The 17,126-nt window shown below is 54.7% G+C and overlaps 1 protein-coding gene across 7 annotated transcripts in view; it reads right to left on the bottom strand.

Moving 5' to 3' along the window:
- The window catches only part of GTF2I (general transcription factor IIi), a 102,011-nt gene that overhangs the window by 11,985 nt on the left and 72,900 nt on the right, over positions 1-17,126 (bottom strand). For all 7 annotated transcript variants that reach the window (XM_062180209.1, XM_062180208.1, XM_062180211.1 and 4 more), the window contains 9 exons: positions 15,973-16,156; positions 11,779-11,837; positions 10,673-10,744; positions 7,072-7,255; positions 6,657-6,715; positions 2,798-2,869; positions 1,804-1,987; positions 1,280-1,338; positions 179-253 (listed from right to left, as the gene is read on the bottom strand). In XM_062180209.1, coding sequence (XP_062036193.1) covers positions 179-253; positions 1,280-1,338; positions 1,804-1,987; positions 2,798-2,869; positions 6,657-6,715; positions 7,072-7,255; positions 10,673-10,744; positions 11,779-11,837; positions 15,973-16,156 — 948 coding nt within the window. The remainder of the gene's footprint in view (positions 1-178; positions 254-1,279; positions 1,339-1,803; positions 1,988-2,797; positions 2,870-6,656; positions 6,716-7,071; positions 7,256-10,672; positions 10,745-11,778; positions 11,838-15,972; positions 16,157-17,126) is intronic.

Consider the following 17,126-nt stretch of genomic DNA (forward strand, 5'->3'; position numbering starts at 1 on the left):
TCTCTGCACCTGACTGTCCTAGAGGAAGGAGCGCTTGGGGATTCTCCTCAGAGCAACGGACAGTGCGCTCGAGGGCTCCTGGACTTGCAGCCACCAATGCCGGGACTGGGCGTTCTCACGCATTCACACGTATGTGGCTATGAGCGTGACCCACAACGAGCAGAGACGGTGGCCTCACCTTCCACAGTGACCTCAATTTCAGGGACCTTCGAGTTGCTTCCGGGGCTCCGTGGTCTTTTCGGAGACTGCAAAGCTGGAAGACAAGCACACGGTAGCTTCGCACACTGCGGGGCCACAGCGGGAGAGCGCTCCGCCGCCCGCAGCCGGGCCCTCAGAGCAAGCTCAGCACGTGATCCTGCGTGAGCCCTGGCAAAGCTGCAGACAGCAGCGGGGAGGCTGCGGACACGTCACGGTGGACAAGAGAACGCGGCCCACCACGTAAACCCCGGAAATGGCACAAGAGCGGCGCGGTGGGTTAACGTGTCACTTGAGACGCCACCTCCCGTGCTGGGGTGTGGGCGTGAGTCCTGACACTCCACTGCCGACCTGGCTCCCTACCAGCACCCTGGGAAGGTAGTGGGGGGAAAGCCCAGGTGCTTGGGCCCCTGCCACCCAGGTGGGAGACCCAGATGGAGCTCCAGGCTCCTGACCATTGCAGCCAACTAGGGAGTAAACCAGCAGATGGAAGCACCCCGTCACTCTGCCTTCCAAACAAATAAATCAACCCCCCTAAAATAAATAAATAAAATAAATCCATCTTAAAAACACAAATAAAAACCCAATCAACCAAAAAACAACAACAACAAAACAACAACAACAACAAAAACCAAAGAAATGGGGATGGCGCTGTGGCAAAGCAGGTAAAAGCTGCTGCCTGCAGTGCCGGCATCCCATATGGGCGCTGGTTTGAGACCCGGCTGCTCTACTTCCGAACCAGCTCCCTGCTAATATGCCTGGGAAAGCAGCAATGATGGACAAGTGCTTGGGCCCCTGCCCCTACGTCAAAGACCCAGAAGACCTGGCTCCTGGCTTCGGATCGGCCCAGCTCTGGCCATTGCAGCCATCTGGGGAGTGAACCAGTGTATGAAGGCTCTCTCCCTGCCTCTGCCTCTCTGTAACTCTGTCTTTCAAATACATAAGTAAAAATATATCTTTAAGAAAGAAGAAACAAAACTGAAGCCGAGGCCTCATGAAGGTGTTGGCCAGCGCTACCCGAGGCCCGCGGGTGCAGAGTGCTGTCATGCGCAGGGCACGGGGAGCAGCAGACGGCGTCTCTTACCTTTAGTGTTGATCTTGCTCGCCATCCCAGGAGGCAGGTAGGAAACCACCAGTTCAGGCCTACAAGGAAAACCGAGACACGACCAGCGGTCAGTGCGGCGCAGGCCTCACGCAGGCGCCCCAGCCCCAGGGACTTGCGTCTTTGTGGGCGGGAAGCCCCCCTCCCCTCCCCTCCCCTCGACAATCTGATGAGGGATTTTATGAACAGTAAGTGACTCCTTTCATGAGACAGGAAATTCACTCCAGTTCAGTTTCTCCAACCAGTGACATCCTGCAGCCACTGACAGCCAGTCACTCCCAACCATGACCAGGAGTGAGAGAGCAGATAAAGAACAGCATTTGCAACAGCCACCCAAGTGTCTGGGACTCCCAGAGGCAACTGTTCTCTTCCCGCTGACGCACAAGGCAAGCGCAGGCGGGGACTCGCCAGGGTGCAGCTCAGAGCCCGGCCTCTACTTCCAGCTGGAAAAGCACTCCACAGGTAGGCAATCTGAGCATGCTACTTCCAGGGCAAGTCCCACTCACTTTTTCACAACAAACTTGATTTTATTACTCCCACGGACAATCCTTTCAAGTCGCGGAATTCCAAACCAGGTAGGGCTTCGAAAGGGAATTCCTTCCGGCAAGCCTTCTACATACAGGAACTCGGGGTTGGATTCGAACACAGGGTATGGGACTTTCACCGCCTCTGTGAGTCCAAGAGCTTGAGCTGAAAGACAACACCACTTATGGAAGATAAACCTGTACCCACATTCTCTCCACCTGTGTTTGCGTTCTCAAGAAAGTTTTGTGCACGCTCCCTGCAACCTAGCGATATCCACTCAACACGAAAGACACTTTTGCTAGTACAATGTGCAAATCAGAAGAACAAGCCTATGACGCAAGTATTCCTTAAGAGAACATGTTAGCACTTTAAATCCAAGGCAGGGCTGCGTTATCAAAGCGCTCTCGGAGCGCGGGGCAGAATGCTGTAGGGCCCTCCCACACAGCAATGGCCCTGGCTGTCCTGCGCTGTCATCTGGACGCCAAGTTTGCGATGGCAACACAGGAGCTGTGTGGGATGCATGGGCGTTAGTGACCAGGGGCAGAGGCTTCAAGGCTCCCGATGGAAGGCACAAAACGTCAATTCTAGGAGTTAAATAATCGGACGGCAGCAGCCCGAAACCCTGCTGTCACGCCCTGCTGCTTCCCTCCTCTGTCCTCTGCCATGACAGGCGCGCCCCACAGCCGACGCCCTGGGTCCCATCCGGACAGCGCTCCGGGAACCGCTGCCCCAGGCCCGTGTCGCCCAGGGGAGACGTGCAGACCACGGGAGGGGAACTCACCCCACGGCCTCCCTCCGTCCCTCCCCCATCCCGACCAGACAATCGGAATCCGAGAGGAGCAGGGTGACGTGCTTCCTGTGAGCAGTGAGTTGGACAGAACCAGGCCAGAACCCGCGCGGGTCCTGACCAGAGAGACTCCTCGTGGACGTGGCCTTTATTCACGTGCGGCAGTAGACACGAGCACTATGCCTTACCAAACTTCAAGTTAAAGATCTCTTCCACTTGCTTGCGCAGCTTGGTGATTCTGACGTTCCAGTCCTCCTTGACTGCAAAGCAGAGACAAATCCCGTGAGCACGGCCGCTGCGCGCATGCGTGCGGCTGCGGCCGGCGGTCAGGACGCGCCTCCTCCTTCAGCCGCCCTGGGCGTGCGAAGATGACTTCCTGAACCTGCCCTCTGCCACAAGACAGGCACCGAGATGAACGCACGCTGCGCTCGCGGGGTAACCAAAGCAGCTGCACGGAAGCTCCGGTTTTCACACCCCCTCTAGGGAGGCCTGTCAGGCTCCCACGCGGGCTCGGCGAGACTGCACTCGGATTGGCTCGCTACACAGCCAGCCCTTGAGTCCTCTTACGGGGCTGAGCCTCGAAACCACACGAGCGCATCTCCCAGGAAACAAGCGGCAGGGACCCGGGAGCTGAGCGCACCCCCCCCCCCTGCCCGCTGCTCAGTTTTCCAGCCCATTCCATGCAAGGCAACCACAGCCTTTCCACGTGGCCTTTACAACAGAGTGGAAAGGCCATCCTGAGAGCCAGGCACGGGCGGCCTGTCGGCGGGCGGAGTGCGGGCGCCGAGGAGGAGCAGAGTGCACGCCCCGCGTTCGCTGGCAAGGGCAGAGGGGAACGTTGGGGAAGTCCTGAGACCCCCGCTGAAGGAGACTCCGCTCCTGACATGGCCTGCGCTGGGAAAGGAAGCCCGGCTCCCCTGCCGCCGGGCCCGAGTTGCCAATTCCAGGGCAACGGGCTCTGCCACCTTGCTGTGCGGTCTCCTGCCACGCAGCGCCCCCCGCGCCCTTCCCCACACTTGTTCCTTCAGCGCAGGAAGACTCTGCACTGCTCCCCACAGGAGCTGGGGACCCGCCCCATCCTCCCGTCACCAGGGTAACGCCACACCTTCCTCACATGTGACATCCATCCATCCTTCTTTCCCGTCCTCTTTTCCTTTTCCTTTTTTAAAAGATTTTATTTATTTATTTGAGAGATAAGAGTTATAGACAGTGAGAGGGAGAGACAGAGAGAAAGGTCTTCCTTCCATTGGTTCACTTCCTAAATGACTGCAACAGCCGGAGCTGCGCCGATCCGAAGCCAGGAGCCAGGTTCCTCTTCCTGGTCTCCCACGCAGGTGCAGGGCCCAAGGACTTGGGCCATCCTCCACTGCCCTCCCTGGCCACAGCAGAGAGCTGGACTGGAAGAGGAGCAGCCGGGACTAGAACCGGCGCCCATATGGGATGCCGGCGCCACAGGCAGAGGGTTAACCTACTGCACCACAGTGCCGACCCCATCCTTTTCTTTTTTAAAAAAGATGTATTTATTTGAAAGACAGAGGTATGGAGAGAGAGAGAGAGGAGAGAGATCGATCTTCCATCCACTGGTTTGTTCCCCAAATGGCCACAACAGGGTCAGTCTAAAGCCAGGAGCCAGAAGCTATTTCCAAGTCTCCCACGTGGGTGTAGGGGCCCAAGCACTTGGGCCATCTTCTACTGCTTTCCCAGGCCATAGCAGAGAGCTGGATGGGAAGTGGAGCAGCTGGGACTAGAGCCGGTGCCCGTATGGAATGCTGGTGTTGCAGCCGGCAGCTTCATGGGCTATGCTGCAAGACCGGCCCCATGCCACCCATCTTTCACCAACCTGCACCCAGTATGTTTAAGGAGACTTCTCTGACGGCAGTGACAAACACATTTTGCATGTCATGGAGTCGGTGAGGAGCTGGCCAGTGGCAGGCCATTGCACCGCTGTGTCAGAATAAGCCACTCCCACTCCTTCCCAAGGTCTGCTAAGAACGGCAGACACTCACGTTCTGTTCACAGCCTGGGAGCTTGAGGACTCCTCGTGTTACAAGCCTGTGACCTATGCTTGGAGACAGCAGGTGGAGCACTGGTGAGAACGGCACGACGCGGCAGCTGGAATACCCGGAGGCCTGCACGCTCTTCCAGTGACGCAAGGACCATGCGCAGGGTCTGCAGGCTCTCGCATTCGTCGTGAGCCTGACTGTGGAGTCTCCCCCAAGGAGGGGGAGGCGGCTCTGGGCGATCACCACGTGCACACAGGGCACGGCAAGGCCCTGGGAATACCCGCCGTTCTCCACGCGGTCCCCTTAGCACAGGACGCGGCCCTTCAATCTGCATCCCCAACACCCTTGTTTTGCCTAAAGCAAAGGCACGCTGGGGGGGCGAAGCCCTGGGTCAGTTAGACAGGTGGGATTCCTGGGCTTCCCCCGCACAGTATTTGTCACGCCATCCTACACACAGACGGCCCTGCACGCCATCCCACACAAACTCCTCGGCACGCTGCCCGGACCCTCACTAGCTGCCCCAGGTACCTGAAAGCTGATCCAGCACTCCTGTTTCAGGACACACCACAACCCTGACCGCACACTGCCCCCTCAGTGCCCACAGGAGTGACCGCCCCCTCAGTGCCCACGGGAGTGACCCCTGCTCAGTGCCCACAGGAATGACCGCCCCCTCAGTGCCCACGGGAGTGACACCCCCCTCAGTGCCCACGGGAGTGACCGCCCCCTCAGTGCCCACGGGAGTGACCGCCCCCTCAGTGCCCACAGGAGTGACCGCACACATTTAAGACACTAACAGACACTTGGGATTCACCCTCACTTTCACACACTCATTTCCTGAAAACTTCGAACTTCCCACTGCTGGGCCTGGCCCCGTGGAGCATGGGGTACGCTGGGCTGCAGCACTTTCACCTCTGATCCAGCTTGGCGGGCAGTGGAAGGCGTGGGAAGAGCAGGATGGAACTCCTAATCCTAGCTGCAGCCTGGCCCACCCTGGCTGCTGCGCACATCTGGGGAGACCAGTCGCCTGGTATCTCCCCCCCCCCCCCCCCCCCCCCGTCACCCAGCCTTTCAAATAAACAAACAAACCTTGAAAAAGAAGTTACAACAGAGGTCTGCAACACAGACTACGGCTACGGCTGTCCAGGCCCTGGCAACAGAGACCCGCAGATGGTGCTCGCTCTTCCTGACACTACCCAAAGGCAGAGAAGGGCAGGCATGGCCGGGGCGCCTGTGTCCTGCAGAGTGCCCAGTTCAACCCCGGCCCCCTCTCAATTCCAGCTCCGTGTCACCAGCAGGCGACGGCTCAAGTGTTTGGGTCCCTGCCAAGCCGGAGGGAGACCTAAGAGTGAGTCGCTGGTTCCTGGTTCACCACGTCCTCTCCTGGCTACTGAGGGCATTTGGAGTGAACCAGCAGATGGCAAGTCTCTTAAGTAAAAATTAAAAAAAAAAAAAGAGAGAGAGAGATAGGAGAGAGAAAGAGAGAGAGAGAGAGAGAGAGAGAGAGAGAGAGAGAGAGAGGGAGGGAGGGAGGGAGGAGAGAAAGAAGGGCTCATCAGAGCTCAAATAAAGAAGCGAAATCAGTCATCCACAACTGAGGCTTTGAGGTCGTTTCCGCCTGCGCTGGCGTACTAGCGGACAGGCTGCAGTTCTCACACAATTTGTTGCTTTAAGAACAGGGCCCACGTGAGGAGAGCTGACAAGCCCCTGGCCCCTTGTTTGTGGCCTGATGCGGCAGCTAGTAGCCTCCGGTGGCTAGCTGGAGTTAGGATGAGCTCTAAGTATCAAATACACACCAGGCTGCTTAAATCAACTAGAGAAATAACATAAAATGACTTATTATTATAGAATGAAATGCAAATCCGGCTACCAGAAAACATAGAAATCCCCAGCCTGGGTGTGTTCATCTTGATAAACCACAGAACGCCTGTAGCCAGCTTCCACACGTGATGGGGTGGCATGGCTTTATGGCTTTAACAGATTAACATCTAAAAAGCTAGAAAAGCATTGACTTGGGCTTTCCACAGAGGACCCAGGGCCTCCTTACCTGGGGTATTCGTCCTCGGCTGAGTGACTTCGGTTGTGCTGTGAGTCAGAAGCTCTGGCCTGCAGCAGGAACGCGGTCACGGTTAGTGAGAGCATTCAGGACAGGACCTTTCCCACGGAGCTGTGCACTGCCAACTACATCAGCTATGCTCCATCTGTCCCTGCCCGCGGACAGCGCACCCTACTGACAGCCTCACCGTCTTGCATGCTTCCACGTCTTGTCACTCCCGGGCCAATACACACAAGCACACGCCCAGCCAGTAGGAACCACCCCCATCACTCAGCGCTCCTTCCTGTCTAACTGCTTAGACACAGAGGCAATTTTGTTTGGGGAGGGGAACAAAAGGCCCCTCTCATCCGACGAATCTTCCGTAGGAAAGCGGAAACTTAGTTTTGCAGGTTATATATAGCCTTACCTTTTGATAACAAATTTGATTCGATTGCCCACTTGGATGATCTTTTCCAGCCTCGGGATTCCGTACCAGGAGGGGCTTCTGAAGGGAATGTTCTCGGGCAGTCCTTCCACGTACAGGTCGTTGGGGTGCGCCTCAAACTTCTGGTACGGGACAGCCTTGGCCTCACTGCTGCCCAACGCTTCCGCTGGACAGAAACCAAAGCAGTTCAGGAGGCTGAATGTGTGTTGCAATTATTGTAGCACAATCCAAAGCAAAGGGCATGTGAGTGAAGAAAAACTGGACACACTACAAGTGTGTCACACTACCCATGGAAACAGGCTCAATACAGCCAAGTGTGAACGATGTAAACCAACAGCCAGGCATTGGTGGACTTCAGTGTCCCAGTTCTAAGCCTAATCTTAGTAACTCTGAAATCTTAAGAAATGAAACCTCTTTGGTCAATCTCCTTACAAACAGAGTAAGAAAGAAACCATGAGCGCCCATAAAGAACACCACGGATCCTAATCCCTCCACTCCCTGGAAGCACACACACGCTGCCTGCGGCTGTGTGGGGACCCCCAGGACCCCCGTGCTGGCTGCCGCACACTCCCTGCTTTCACCCGTGCACTGCCACCCCGAGATCAGTGTCCTTCACCCTAGACTCCATGAACGTTTAGAAACTGTAAAAGGAAAAAGTCCCCACAGAGGAGCCATAGAAAGGGAGATGAAAAGAGCAAGCAGAGGCTGGCTCATGGCAGGGGCGGAGCAGCCACAGTCAACAGTGCCCCTCGGCTGGACCCGACTGTTAGATCCACGTAGAAACCTAATGTAGCAGATGGTGAAGAAGATTTTTATAAAAAATAAAAAAAAACACCAAAATGTGTATCATGAAAAACGTACACATGGCCTTCAAGTTTCGCACAATAAACTTGTTTTAACTATGTAAGTAAATGAGCACATGGACGGCTGCAGAGAAGTGAGGGAGAAGGGCTGCAGAATGAGACGCGGGCATCTAGCATCCTGGGAACCGAGTACGGCTCCTGAGGTTTGTGTCAGCACAGAAACTGTAAGTTAAAGACGAAACCATAAGCTACCAATTCCTGTCCTGAAACCACCTCCTCACAGAGCTCTAAACGATAAAAAAGACTCGCATACTTTACAGGACACAGGTGGGCCTGGTGGTTGAACAAGAGGGGCCCAGGGCCCGGCACTGGAGCACAGCGGGTAAAGCCACTGTCTGCGGCACAGGCATCCTGTATGGGCGCCGGCCCAAGTCCTGGCTGCTCCACTTTTTTTTTTTTTTTTTTTTAATTTGGAGAGATCAATAGCTATAGCAAGTCTACATTTTCCCTCCTCCATTTCAGGAACCTTAAAGAAACAGCACTGCTGGCCTACAGACTCATTGGAAGCAGGAACAAACAGCCAGGCTTTTATCAGTCATTGTTAGTCAACTTCTCTTTCTAATTAATTGTTTATTTACAAGGCAGAGTTACAGAGAGGCAGAGGCAGAGAGAGAGGTCTTCTATCAGCTGGTTCACTCCCCAAATGACTGCAACAGCTGGAGCTGCACCGATCTAAAGCCAGAAACCAGGAGCTTCTTCCGGGTCTACCAACGTGGGTGCAGGGGCCCAAGCACTTGGGCCATCTTCCACTGTTTTCCCAGGCCACAGCAGAGAGCTGGATGGGAAGTGGAGCAGCTGCGACTTGAACTGGTGCCCATATCCGCTATGCCACAGCATGGACCCCACCATTAGTAAACTCTGAATCTATTTTCTTAGCTGTAATAAACAACCAACATTTTCCTACTGTGTTTTTTCTCTGTGAGTAAACCCCTCAACAACTGTCTCCTTCCACCAAGCAAAAGCAGTCTGCGGGGCAGCCAGTGCGCTGGTGACCTCATCACTCCATCAGCAGGACTACGTCACCGGAGGGGCAGTGGGTGCCTGCTCTCGGGGGCGTTCCGCACCCATCACCTCCTCACGACCCACAGTGACGTCACGGTGACATCTTGAATGATGAACACACATCCTCTGTTCTGTGTCCGTAAGCATCTTAGACACACTATGATTATAAAAGTAGGAAGCGGACCCGTTTTGTGGCAACAGGCTAAGCCACCACCTGCAATGTTGACATCCCATGTCAGGGCACCAGTTAACAGTCCTGGCCTCTCTGCTTCCAATCCAGCTTCCCGCACATGCACCTGGGAAGGCAGTGACAATCCCAAGATGACCCATGTGTTTGGGCCTCTGCCATCCACATGGGAGACGCAGATGGAGTTGCCGGCTTCAGCCTGGCCCAGCCCTGGTTGTGGTGGCCATTTGGGGAGTGAACCAACAGATGGAAGATCTCTCTCTTCCCTTTCTTGTCTGATGCTCTCTGCCTTTCAAATACATAAAAAGAGAAAATTTTGGAAAGAGAAAAAGAAGAGGCGATTCTTTAGTTTTCTGTCCATGAGCTAACCTCTGAGCAGATGGAAGAGGAGATAAATACCACGGAGCTGCCAGCATGGGTATGGGGCCTAGCGCTCGGATGCTGGTGGGGTTGCTGGCATTGCAACGTCAGAGCCTGGGCCGGACGCCCTGCTCCATGCCTGGCTCCAGCGATGGCGCCAGCGGCTGGGTCTCCGCCACCCATGTGGGATCTGGATTGGGTTCCCAGTTTCTGGCTTCGACCCCAACCAGTGAACTTTGTGAGCGTTTGGAGTAGGACAGCTGGCAGTAACTTTTTTTTCTCTTTCCCCTTCAAGTGAATAAATAATATTTTAATATATATATGTATTTATTACTAAGGTCCTATTGGATACCCAGAAATACTGATGAAAAGCAGCTTAAAATTCTAACTTTTTCTGATGGAAAGGGAGTTAGAACTGGTTTAGTGTTGTGTGTGTGTGATTTTTTTAAGTGCATGAGTTCTACAAAGACACACGCTGAGTGCAGGAAGTCTGCAGCGGTCACTCGAGCTACAGCTAAAGGCTGACCCTGAAGACTCGGTGCCATCACCCTCTCGTGAATCAGCAGATAGGGAAGGCCCAGGAGACTCGCTGTCACGTAGCAAACCTAACTGGTGGCATGGCTGGCGGGGAGTGCCTGCTCGGCTTCCCGTGTCTTCTCAGAGCTGTGCAGCCCGACCGGAAGGCTCAGAGACGTCTGCCGGCTCGCACGACAGACACACAGCACCACAGAGCGCGGAGCGGGACTCCTCCAGCTCCTCCACAGAACCCTGCAGGAAGCAGGATCTAGGCGGGGGTCTGAGCGACGCTGCTCTGCTGATAAACAAGCTAAGTCCTGTGGGCGTTTATGAAGTGCTTAAGAAGCAAGATTAAAAAGGGCAGCGAGGGCCGAGCTGCGTGTGGAGAAAGGCAGGCGTGCTGCTGGGTGGCAAGTCTCCCTGATTCAGCGCTCTGTGGAGAGGCCCAAGGAGAAAAGGCCTACCAAACTGTGCATGCCCTCAACGGCAGAACACGCCGTGCTGCCGGGCCAGCTGCCTGTGGAGGGCGCACGGGGCCCCGACCCCTTCCCCCCGCTTCTGTGTGCAGTAGAGAGAACTGGGCGTGAGACATACCCACCTGGACTACTTTCCTAAGGCTCAGAGGGCAAAACTTCAGTGTGTGACGCGCACTCACCAAATTTTTTGCAGAAGAGCTGGTCCACCATCTTCCTTAACTTGGTGATCCTGGCATACCACTCCTCCTTCACTGCAACGGCAAGCACGCGCGGCTTCAGGGACCCGGCCAAGCGCGCCACGCGACCACACACACGGCCGAGCGCGCCACGCGACCACACACACGGCTGAGTGTGCAACGCGACCACACACGCGCCTTCAGTGACCCGGCCAAGCGTGCCATGTGACCACACACACGGCTGAGCGCGCCACACGTCCACACACGCGGCTGAGCGCAAAATGCGACCACACACACGGCTGAGCGTGCAACGCGACCACACACGCGCCTTCAGTGACCCGGCCGAGCGCGCCACGCGACCACACACGCAGCTGAGCGCGCCACGCGACCACACACGCGCAGCTCGACCACACACAGGCTGCGGCAGCTCCCCTTCTGCTCTCGGACCGCTCACAGCGAGCAGGGAGTGAGAAGCAAAGTCAGCTAGAGCTCGGGCAGGGTGGAATCAGTTCACTCCGCAGAGGCTGCCGGGCGGTCGCGCGACCTGATCCGCTGGGGCTGTCCCAGTGCGGACGATCGTTCTGCGATGCCCAATCCAAACCCAGAGCCTCCCGCTTTCTGCCACCAGCCAGCTCCACTCAGGAGCAAAGGCAGCGGGAGATGGAGGCGGGATTCCCTCCCGCACATCGGAGAAGCAGGTGACGGCGCCCGCGGCTGCGCTCTAAGTTACGCTAGTCCTGGGGTAACGTGCACTTGCGGAAGGGATGGCTGCCCAGTCAACCAGTGCAGACCTGGAGAACAAGCTCTCCAGCACACGAAGCCAGACGACAAACCGCATCTCACAGGCGGAGGGCACAGTCATGTCAGTTCCTGCACCCACAATGTAATCGTTCCGTTTACTGACACGGGGTTATCAGTAAGAGAAAGGAGTTTACTCTTCTAGCGAGTACTGCAGCTCTGACAACGCAGCCTCGCCCGCAGTGGCGTCTAACTAAGTGTAAGAGATATAATTTCATGTAGGAGGTAACACAGAGAAGAACCCAGTATTCCTTTAGAGGATAAAGGAGCATTGCGTGCAATTCGAACGTAACCCAAGCCCAGAGTCTCACCTCCTGACGCTGGTTTATCAAGCTGTAAATCTTCTCGCGTTGAGTTCAGAAGTTCATGTCTGCAACAGGAGAAGCACCAGACAGTCAGACAACCGTCAGCACCAGCGATGCCAGCGCGTGTGCACAGTGCAGTGAGCACGGCCAGTTGTCATCTGAGCACAACCCAACCTTAGCTTCCTGAGACTTCTGCTGTCTAGCAGAACAAAATGCTAACTGCCAATTGTTTCACAATGCACTTGGCGAACACGTGTCCTCACAGTACAAGTGGTAACCCCGCGTGAGCTGTGGCACAGGAAGTCAAGCCACCACTCGGGACACTGGCATCCCACATGGGGGTGGTTGGAGGTCACAGCTTTCCCACTTCCGATCCAGTTTCCTGCTCACGCAGCCTGGGAGGTAGCAGGTCAAAGCTCAGGAGCCTCCTCCTGGACTCCCACAGGGGTGCAGGGCCCAAGCACTTGGGCCGTCCTCCACTGCCTTCCTGGGCCACAGCAGACAGCTGGCCTGGAAGAGGAGCAACCGGGACTAGAACCCGGCGCCCATATGGGATGCCAGTGCTGCAGGTGGAGGATTAACCTAATGCTGGCTTCAGATTGGCAGAGTTCCGGCTGCTGCGGCCATTTGGGGAGTGAACCAACACAAGGAAGACCTTTCTCTCTCTGTCTCTCTCTCTCTGCCTATAATTCTACCTGTCAAACAAATAAATTAAAATCTTTAAAAAAAAAAAAAAAAAAAAAAGCTTAGGAGCACAAGGCGCCATACCACCTGGGCCACATGGGTGGGAGGCCAGGATGGAGTTCTGGGCTCTGGCTTTGGCCTACTCCAGCAGACAGAAGATCTCTCTCTCTCTCTCTCTGCCTGCTGCTTTGCCTTTCAAGCAAATAAATAAATCTCTTGAAAAATAAAGTTCAAATCTTAAAAAAGAAACAATGTAATACAATGGCAGTACAAAGGGTTTTTTTTGTATTGTTTTGTTTTGTTTGTTTGTTTTTGACAGGCAGAGTGGACAATGAGAGAGACAGAGAGAAAGGTCTTCCTTTTGCTGTTGGTTCACCCTCCAATGGCCGCTGCGGCCGGCACACCGCGCTGATCCGAAGGCAGGAGCCAGGTGCTTCTCCTGGTCTCCCATGCGGGTGCAGGGCTCAAGCACTTGGGCCATCCTCCACTATAGTCCCAGGCCACAGCAGAGAGCTGGCCTGGAAGAGGGGCAACCGGGACAGGATCGGGCGCCCAGACCGGGACTAGAACCCGGTGTGCCGGCGCCACAGGCGGAGGATTAGCCCAGTGAGCCGCGGCGCCGGCCACAAAGGGGCTCTTAAACAGTGCGCTGACACCTGACGGTGCTGGACCTGATGGAGCCAAGCTTTCTTAACAGCCCACTTACTGTTCAACTTCATGACCGATCACTCAAATCTTAAAAGTACCACGTGTCTGAAAGAAAAAGACCTGTTAGCAACAGCTTGCTCAGTGAAGGGCAGCTTACCCGTAATCTTGAGGTACCTCAAGGTACCTTTAATTAAATCCTAAAAGTGCCTGTCATTCTTAGTGCAAATCGAGACGGGCAAGTCTGCCTGGCTGTAATACAAACCGAGGTGGTCGTGGGCAGCATCGTGGGCACCCCCGTGTTCTCAGTAGTACCAGAGTGTTACCAGGAATGAAATGACTATTGTTTTAATACTGCTTTTCATGGGGCCAGCACTGTGGCATAGTGGGTAAAGCCACCACCTGCAGTGCTAGCATCCCATATGGGCACCAGTTCAAGTCCTGGCTGCTCCACTTCTGATCCAGCTCCCTGCTGATGCACCTGGGAAAGCAGCAGAAGATGGCCAAGTCCTTGGGCTCCTGCACCCACGGGGGAGATCCTGAAGAAGCTTCTGGCTCCTGGCTTCAGATTGGCTCAACTGTGGCCGTTACAGCCATTTGGGGTGTGAATCAGTGGATGGAAGATCTCCCTTTCTCTCTCTGCCTCTGCCTCTCTTTAATTCTGCCTTTCAAATAAATAAATAATTAAATCTTGTGTTTTTTTAAATAGTGTCTTTCACTTCACCCTTGTACCTCAAGGTCATGTAATATGCATATCACTCACAAGAGACCCACCTGTACGGGGGGACTTGAAACTGAAGTCACCCATGTTAGCAGCCCAGCCACCCTTCGCTGTTCCCTTGCCCACGCCTGCACCTGACAGAATCCTAGGTTCGCTTCCCAGACAAACCCTGGCAGCTCCTGTCTCTGCTTCCGTGATGTGCCTGGCTCTCAGAGCGTGGACGGCGTCTCAGCAACAGACTCCTTGCCAGGCGAGCAAAGTACCTTTGTGGATGGGGCCGACCGGCCTCAGAGCTTTTGCTACTTCCTGCTGGAGATGCCCAGCGCTAGCCTCTTCCTCCCTCAGACACATCTACGTGCCTTCATCCACGACTGTCAACTTGGGCTGGCCACAGGAATTTGGAAAGCCAACCAGCATCACTTAAAACCTAAACAGAGGCCAGCTCCGCGGCTCAATAGGCTAATCCTCTGCCTGCGGCGCCGGCACACCGGGTTCTAGTCCCGGTCTGGGCGCCCAATTCTGTCCCGGTTGCCCCTCTTCCAGGCCAGCTCTCTGCCGTGGCCAGGGAGTGCAGTGGAGGATGGCCCAAGTGCTTGAGCCCTGCACCCCATGGGAGACCAGGAGAAGCACCTGGCTCCTGCCATCGGATCAGCATGGTGTGCTGGCTGCAGCGGCCATTGGAGGGTGAACCAACAGCAAAAGGAAGACCTTTCTCTCTGTCTCATTGTCCACTCTGCCTGTCAAAAAATAAAAATAAAAAAAAACTAAACAGAACGGCTGGACAGCGTCGCAGGGTCCGTCATGGCTCAGGAAGGGTATTCCTCTCTGCCATCTTCACTCTCCGGGGAGGCCGGAACCTAACGACCGCTTTCCCTCTGAAGTGAGCCGAGGCCTCTGCCCCTCCTGACCTCCCACGCTGCTCCACACCTTCAGGAGGGCTCAGGCCACTCAGAACTTCCGCCTGTCCTTCAGATCTGTTTTCCTGACAACTGTGTCCAGCCCTCGCTCGTACTAGTACATCTACAAAGCACTCGTTTCCCAGGTAAGTGTTTACTTTACCTACATTTCCTGAAATCACCTGACAAATGCCCTCCTCCCTTTTTAATCCTCCTACTGTAATTTGCTAGGCCTAACAAAGGAATAAGCCTAATACATCTTCAGATTACACCACGGAAAACAGTTGTGCCACCACCCTGACGTGGAAGTGATCACACCCCCAGCTCAGGGGGAGGGAAGAAGGAATGAAGGAAGCAGCTGCCTGCTACTGAAATTGTAGACAGGGCTAAAGGGGCTGGCGTCGAGACACAGCAATGCCAGCGTCCCATACGGGTGCTGGTTTGTGTCTGGCGTCTCCACTTCTGATCCAGCTCCCTGCTAATGCGCCTGGGAAAAGCATGGGCAGATGGCCCAAGTGCTTAGGTCCATGTCTACCATGTGGGAGACCCAGATGAAGCTCCTGACTTCTGGATTTGGCCTGGCCCAGTGCTGGCCATTGTTGCCATCTGGGGAGTAAACCAGCAGATGGAAGAGCTCTCTCTCTCTCTCTCTGATATTCAAACTAAATAAGTAAAAAATCTTAAAAAATACATGTTAATGCTAAGGAATGCAGGGCGCCCTGCTTGGTTTCCTCTCCAGCCTCAGCGCGCGCTGTCGGCTTGTCTTAATTCTGCAGTCATTTATGGGCACGCCCGTTTGCGCTGCAGACAGGCACTGGGCGTTAAGACGCCTGCATCCCACGCTAGCACATCTGCATCTGCCTCCCGGCTCCCGCCAGTTCCCTGCTGAGGTGGGCCAGGGTGGTGGCAGCAAGTGACTGGATCCCAGCTCCCAGCTCTGCCCCAGCCCAGCCCCAGCTGCTGCAGGTATCTGGGGAGGAAAGGAGTGAACGGGAGCTCTCTTAAATTAACCTTTAAAAACTAATGCTTTCAGGCCTAAACATAAGACACTGATACCGACGACTTTTAGTATACTTAGTAGAAAACTGTGAAAGAAAATGATGGTCACGTGGGCAAGGAGTCACATCCTGGTCTTGCACAGACCCACTCAAAAGCAGCAACACACAGACACACCACTGAAATCCCACGTCCGCGTAGCCCTAGTGGCGACAAGGACTCAAGCCCGTCCGCGGAGGCGGGCGGCCCCAGCCTTACTTCTTGATCACAAAGCGAATCCTTTCCTTCGCGAGCAGTATCCTCTCCAGGCGAGGGATTCCGTATGTAGATGGTCTTCGAAAAGGAATCCCCTCAGGAAGCCCTTCTACATAAAGGTCTTCAACGTGGGACTGGAAAAGAGGGTATGGGATCGTCACCGGGCCTTTGGCTTTTATAGCTTGAGCTTGAAGGACAGAAGAGAAAGGGACCACCGTTAAGACAAGGCATTAGGCACAGCGTGCAGAACAGAACGACGGCACGCGCACTGCTCTCTAACCGCTGCCGTGCCAGCTCTACCACCACTGCTATAACGGACCCAGCAGACAGACCGGCACAGCGCGACCCGGCAACCTCAGGGAGCGCAGACGCTAGGAAGCCGGCCGACGTCGGTGAATGCACACAGCACACGATGCGAGAGGAGTGGGAGTGTAGAACCACAAACATTTGTGTAACGGATAGGGGACTTAACTGAAGGGCTATTTTTGCCAAATAACAAAAGCAGAAGATTGTCCTTAACTGCAAAATGTTCTGACACTATTTGCCAAGAGTAAATTAATGTAATGGTCACACCAAGTGCAAAGCACGGAGAGCGACAATAACCAAGCACAGTGGTGGCCTCCCACCGGAACAACACCACTTTGTGTTGGTATTTTGTGAACAACCTGTTTGCCAAACATTAATATCTGTACTAAAGTTTCTTGTTAGAAAAAAAAAAATACTTGTTTATTTGAAAGGCAGAGAGACAGACAGACAGGTGTCTTTCATGTGCCTGCAAAAGCTGGGGCCGGGCTGGGCCAGGCCAAAGCCAAGAGCCAGGAAATGCACCTACGTCTGCCATGTGGGTGTCAGTAAGCACCTGGGTATCCAACTGCCTTCCTGGGTGCGTGAGTGGGAAGCTGGGTCAGAAGCAGAGAAGCCAGGACTTGAACTGGCGCTCCAGGATGGATGCAGATGTCCCAAACGGTGCCTTAACTGCTATGCCACAATGCCTGTTCCTTTACTAAAGTTCCACGTGCACCGTATTACATGGTAATACGGAAGCCAGATTTGAAGCTCTATCCTAAGACGCAGCTCTATACACTTACACTCACAACAAAAGTCCAAAATATAACCTTTGCTTTATTTTATTTAGGAAAATTGGTGGAATAGACCAT

Source organism: Lepus europaeus, chromosome 21 (assembly GCF_033115175.1).
Source record: "Lepus europaeus isolate LE1 chromosome 21, mLepTim1.pri, whole genome shotgun sequence".
In the NCBI taxonomy this organism is placed as follows: Eukaryota; Metazoa; Chordata; class Mammalia; order Lagomorpha; family Leporidae; genus Lepus; species Lepus europaeus.